We start from the raw sequence: 6,570 nt of genomic DNA, 5'->3' as shown, positions 1-6,570 counted from the left end.
TTAATGTAACATATTTAGAAACATTTTCCACCTATATATCAACTCTTGGTATTACCCGGTAAGCCCGGAAACTCTTCTGCTAACTCTGCAACGCTTCTAGTTTCTCTCAAAACTATTTCTAATATTTGCGACACTGTTTCTTGAATATTTTCTCATAAATCTTACTCTACTAACACTCAACAGATCATGATTCCCTTAAGTGTGTGACCTTGTAGGTTCAGTGAAACATAGACATGAAGAAAATACCTTTCGTTCAATGACCAATAGCGGAATCGTGGACATCCATATTGATCCCTGTGAATACACAAATTATATCGGAGTGAACATTTGGTTATCACGTGTTATTCCCTTTGCTTCATGATACTTTATAAAACCTGAGGTGAGATATATCGATATCCTCTTGAGTCATTATCATGCTCACTATACCGGTCTCCTTGTTATCAGTTTTGTTCTTCTTTCTCGTTGACATGCTCCGACATCCCTGTGACCTACTCACCTGCGTCTGGCCAGATGATGATGGATGCCGTCACACCGAGAGGGCCCTAAGAATATCTCTCCATCGCGGGAGGAGCAAATCCCACTCTTGAGCTATCTAGCCCCTTGTCACATTTTTTCATTGAACCAGAAAGTTTTCGTTATGATAAATGTGTTAAAAATAACATTTGAGCAACTCCAAAGTCCGTCTGATGTGAAGTGACTACTTTACTCTCATGATCTAAGGAACTAAAGTATATGTTAACTCTCTGTGTTATATCGATTGATTTGTGATGATTGTATCTCAAAGTATAACAAACAAGTTGCGTCAATTCAATATGATCATTCTTCTAACGTGATACCCTCAATATTGTTTAGGGACTATCGTTACACTTAAAAATATCCCAAGATATGGAAAACATGATCAACATACAATACTTGAGCTAGTCTTAGAGGCAAGAGCAGGAATCGGGTTTTAACATTTATCATTCCACATGTGCTTACGAGTTTTCCACTGAATCGCATATTCTGGAATCATAGCAGATATAACATAGAATATAAGCTCTTCATTATAAAAATAGAAATAAATAATACAATATTGTTGCCTCTATGGCATATTTCCAACACCCTCAACTTCTTTGGGCGAGCAAATGGTCTCACATCTGACCATATGACACTTCTATTTTCCTTGCTCATTGGCCCAAAAGAATCTAGATCACACCCTATTCAATTTATCATGTATCATGTCGTAGAGAAGATAAAATCCCATTACAATCATGGGTATGTTGGTGAGGCAATCGTTTATAAGAACTAATCGTCCACCAAGAGCCAACAACTTCCCTTGCCAAGGTTCTACTCTCCCTGAAACCTTGTCAACCACAGGCTCAAAGTCTACCATCGTAAGGGCCCTAGCCGAAGTGGGCATCCTGATGTATTTGATTGGGATGGACCCAAGCTCACAATTCATCATATGTGCCACCCTAGCCACTTTCCCTCTTTCTTTCCTCTCTCTTCTCTCTCGTGAGGCCAACAAATGGGGTAGCCCACTAGATACCAGGTGATCACACAATCATAAGGTCGTGGGTTCAAACATCACCCCCTCTCAGCATAATATATATTTTTTCTCTTTATACTCTTTACTGACAGGTGGGTCCCACATGATTTTCTGCATAACTTAAATATACGGGGAGTTATCTAAAAAGAATCTACTCCTAGCCACTGACATGTGGGTCATTGCCATGCTGCCAAGGCAAGGTGTACACACAGATACAATCGAAAGCATCGTATTTGAAACAACAAGTTAGATGACCACACATCTGCATTTTTAAATTTCTAGCACCAAACTGAACATTACATCTTAAGTTCTATAACTCCCGATAATATTACCTCTTTGATAAACTACATGTGCAACAATGCATCGGATCTAGAGTACGTGTGTGATCACGAACACCCTTGATCCTACTAGGTCACCGGGTGATCTGTTGTTGAAGCTTTTTCTATGCCTGTGCTGCCCACCCGAAAGTAGCCGCTGATATTTGTTTCAGGCTCACGTCATCTTTGCCTTCGGAGATTTCTAAGAGCCGCAGAAGGAACCACTTAAAAATGATAAAGACACACATCGTCAAACCCAACCGGAGCCAGTTTTCAGCAACACCTATCCTTGTCACTTCCGAGTAGATGGGCAGTTGTGTTTCCGAAAACTGTCACTCCCCACTAGCTGGATGACCATTGCAGAACGCTGTAGTACTACGTTATCTTATCATAGATTTTATCAGGCCATGTCATGCGGGCCGTCCTTACCAGCAATAGAGGAGTAGCCTTCTAGATGATCATCAGAGAAATCATAGTGGTGCTACTGCTACTAGGAAAGCGGTGGGAGGTGCGTCCATGCGTGGTTATCTCTTCTTGTTCCGTCAGCAGTTTTTGGCCTTCCAGAAGGCCAACGTTGGTACTCTTGTGCGTGCAGTTTTCGTGCTTTAAATTAGTTGTTAGAGCATGAATTGATTGTATCTCATCTTAATAGATACAGTACTACTGATGTTGAGTGCTACTCGTAGTTGGCCAGGAATGGTTGGGCTCTCCCGAAACTGTTGCCATCTACGAAGCCCTCCAGTGTAAGCTTTCTAGTAGGATGCTTCGCAGCAGAGGAAACACACGCACACCGGTAAGCATCAATCACATTGATTAACGAATAGGACTACCGTTTGGAATAGAATACGGCCACTATCCCAGCACTCGCTTTAGAATCATCCGGCTAGCAGGCTTTACATTACAAAATGGCACATAAATTCGCTGGATCATCCTGCAAGCAGGATTTGCGTCACAAGCTGGCCGATGGATTCGAGGCCGTCGAACAGAGGACGGTTTGTGGAATTAAACGAACGATAATCATGTATAACCTGCCATGGTCGCTGCCTGTTGGTCACGGGAAGATTCATCAGTTCATCGAGACATGTAGTTCACCCAATCGAACGCAACAAGTTTGTGCCTTTGTGGAGGTTGGTAGAGTAGTGGAGTACAGCGAAGGATGCCCAGTGGACCGTGGTACCTACGTTGATGCGTCTAGTTAGATAAATTGATGGGTCTGGCCAATTGTTGTTTAAGAAGACAGTGCTCTCAGATCCAGAATCAAACAATGGCGCTCCCGATATTATCCCTAACCTACGACGGCCAAATCAAATCAGCAAACGCATGGCGGCAAATCAGCAGGCTCAATGGTCTTCAGATCAAGAATTAACTTTAGGTTGAGAAATAATTGGTGTTCGGATCCACAATTAACTGATATTTAGGTTCAGAACCAACTGATTTTCAGATCCAGAATTAATTGATATTCAGGTTCAGAGCTAACTGAAATTCAGATTTACGACGGCAGATCTGGCAAATGTAACTGAAGATCTCCAATCCAATGTGGCAACAAAGTCGGAACTGAACCGAAACATCTGGGTCTGAGCTTGTACTAATTACAAAAGCAAAACAAGACCGGGGAGCATCGCGGTGGCCGGAGACGACGGGAAGGGACAAACCCTAAAACTAGATCCCCTCCGTCCTCTCCTCTGACCACCCCTCCCTCCATGACTAGAACATCAAGGACTCCCGGCAACGACCACGGGGAGATCCAGAGAGGAAACACTATGTACAGCGGCTTCGCGTCGGCGAGTTGGTTGGTTGGTGGCTGGTCCTCCTAGGTGGAGCGGGCGAGGCGGGAGGCGATGGCGGAGTGGTACATGGCGTCGTGGAAGCTCTCCGTCTCCGACATCCGGGCACGCAGCTGCCGCGCCTTCTCCTCCGTCAGGCCGCCCACGAAGGACCTCCCGGGCTTCTCCTCCTCGGCCACCACCGGCGCCGCGGCCTCGATGTAGTCGGCCTTCCCCGACCAGCCGACCAGCGGCGCCCACCACTTGCCTCCCTGGGGCGCCCCCGCGGGAACCCGCCCGGCTCCCGCCGAGGCGGAGGCGGCGCGTGGCCGGACCGTCGAGGGGCGGGCGGAGAAGGAGACGGCGGACGCGGTCGGTGCCATGGCCATCGGTTAGCTCGGTGTTGGTACGCTTCGGTCGAAAGCTTCTTCGGCTGGGTGGGTAACCTGCTTCGCTTCGGCGAGAGACGACGATTGACGAGACTTGTGAAATGTGACGAGACGGTGGGTGTATGAAAAGCTGTGGCTATGGTGCTCGGGGTGGTGGGGAATTTATAGCGGGGAGGAGCGGAGCGGAGCGGGGGAGGAGTGGATAAGGACGCCGCGTGGACACGTGGAGTGGATCCGGTGGGAAGGTGCGGGTTTCCGTTACGTGATACTACTCACCGAGTGACCGTTGCGTGGGGTGCTTTTACTGCCGGACGGTGACGGTGGCCGTGAAACCGTTGATGGTATCGGGCTATCGGCACACCGGAAAGGCGCGCTGGATGGGGGCAGCGGGCAATCGGGGCCCCGTGGGCTGAGGGCGACGGTGATGTTTCGGATCTTGGATGAGCATCTAGAAGCGGATCTGGGATCTTTGTTGCAGCAATGTAGGAGCATCCTGGTTTCACCTACAGTAACAAACACAATCCGTGTTAAAGCACACGAGAGATGCACCCGGTAGGCGTCCGTTCACGCCTCACACGGGCACAAAAGTTGCAGCCCACCAGCTACGTTTTCTCTCCCAATTTTCTAACGATGGACGGACGGTGACTGCGTCGTCGAAGCATTTGTGACATGGACTATTTCACTCCAAGCCTAGATTTAAATTACACCACAACACAACACACGTCAGTTCCTTCACCAAATAAGATATTTTCTATAGTAGTACTATATTACAGTATATGATTTCTGTATTTGCATTAGAAGGCAAAAGGTGGCCTTTGACCCCTACTTTGTTGGGTCTTATTACTCCATCCTTATCCCTGCCCTCGGAGATTCCGAAGGGGCTGCCCAGGGAATTATGTAGATGTTTCTGGTAGATAGAACTTGCCGGCAGAAAGATCATAGTGAATACCACCTTGGCACAACACATGAGTAATATTACCGTCTCCACGTCCTTGTCACCTTTGTGCTGGCTAGCTCGCTAGATGCCCCCTTTGCATTTCCCATAATTGTCACTTTCGACTATAGATGACCCTTCGCAGGCATCGAATAAATTTCCTATTACTGTATGTGCTCGTACTATACCATATAGGTGTCGTATGCCTGTCATGAGAGCAGCATTTAGCACAATTACAGGAGTGGCCAAGCTTTCTAGATGTTCCCAAGAAAATCATGCCGCGCGAGGAAAGAGACGCGAGGTGTGCGTATGGTTATGTGCTCATGTAATACTTTGAGTGATTCGATTTGGGACTTTCAGGGGCGATCTCAAATCGTTCTCAAACATTTACGGATCAATGAGCACACCGAAGAGAGAAGGAAAAAAAATTGGCCTAATAAGACTCTTATATTATCCGTATGCATTCGGGTTATCTGTGAATCCTCATATTAAGAATAAATGTAGAAAGGTTATAGGGGCTGGCGGACGCGTTCGGCCAGTCTGCCACGTAGGACGCGGCCCACCACAGACCACATTTTCTTTTTCTTTATTCATTCTCTTTTTTATTTTTTTCATCTCTATCAATCACATGCAAGTGATCGGATGATACCTCCCAAATGTATGTATAATTTTTTATTGTTAAATATTATTATATTACCACCTTTATATGTTTTTATGTCATTTTATATTTATTTTTTAGACTAACCTATTAATTTACTGCCCAGTGTCAGTTCCTGTTCTTCTGCATGTGTTTATTTTTACAGAAAAATCGATACGTACAAAAGTCCAAACACAACAAAACTTTTTGATGATTTTTTCTCGCACACAGGAGGCCCTAGAAGCTTCAGGAGGAGGTTAGAAGACCCATGAGGGGGCCATAAGCTAGTGGGTAGCGCGCATCCTGGTGGCTTGTGGGCCCGCTGTGCTCCGTTTGCCCTAATTCTTGGCCTATAAATACATATATATAGTCTGAAATTCTCAGAGTGATCCGAAATAATTTTATCACCGCCGCAAGTCTCTGTTCCGACACGATCCCATTTGGAGCCCTATTTTGGCGCTCTGCCGAAGGGGGGAATCATTGGGGAGGTTATCTTCATCAACCTTATTGCCTCCATGATGATGTGTAAGTAGTTCTTTCAGTACCTATGGGTCCATATTAGTAGTTCTCTCTCTCTCTCTCTCTCTCTCTCTCTCTCTCTCTCTCTCTCTCTCTCTCTCTTGAATGTAATGATCTCTTCGTAGATCCATCCGATGTAAATCTTGTGGTGTGTTTTTTAGGATCCGGTGAATTGTGGATTTTTGATCAGATTGTTCATTGAATTTATATGAATCTTTTGAAGTTTCTTTGTTGCGTAGCTTTGTATTCTCACCGATCTATTCGTCTACTTTGGTCAAGTTTGGTTGATTTATCTTCAGTGGGAGAGGTGCTTTGTAGTGGGTTCAATCATGAGGTGATCTTGTCCAATGACAAAAAGGACAAAGAGATGTATTGTGTTGTTACCACTAAGGATAAAATGACGGGGTTTGGTCATATTGATTGACCACTTCATTTCTGCATTATGTCATCTTACTTATTGCGTTACTCTATTTATTACGAACT

General features: G+C 45.4%; 1 protein-coding gene across 1 annotated transcript; it reads right to left on the bottom strand.

Annotated features, from left to right (window-relative positions):
- Positions 1-3,349: 3,349 nt before the first annotated feature.
- Positions 3,350-4,125, bottom strand: LOC119365504. The gene has a single exon (XM_037631148.1). It carries the CDS (start codon positions 3,995-3,997, stop codon positions 3,656-3,658), a length of 342 nt encoding a protein of 113 aa, XP_037487045.1. The 5' UTR covers positions 3,998-4,125; the 3' UTR covers positions 3,350-3,655.
- Between the last annotated feature and the right edge of the window lie 2,445 nt (positions 4,126-6,570).

The sequence above is a fragment of the Triticum dicoccoides genome, chromosome 1A (assembly GCF_002162155.2).
Source record: "Triticum dicoccoides isolate Atlit2015 ecotype Zavitan chromosome 1A, WEW_v2.0, whole genome shotgun sequence".
NCBI classification, from domain to species: domain Eukaryota; kingdom Viridiplantae; phylum Streptophyta; class Magnoliopsida; order Poales; family Poaceae; genus Triticum; species Triticum dicoccoides.
This window is presented reverse-complemented; position numbering and strand designations above follow the sequence as displayed.

Excerpts from the sequence above, each read along its gene's own strand:
- LOC119365504 (XM_037631148.1), bottom strand. The coding sequence starts at position 3,997 with ATGGCCATGGCACCGACCGCGTCCGCCGTCTCCTTCTCCGCCCGCCCC.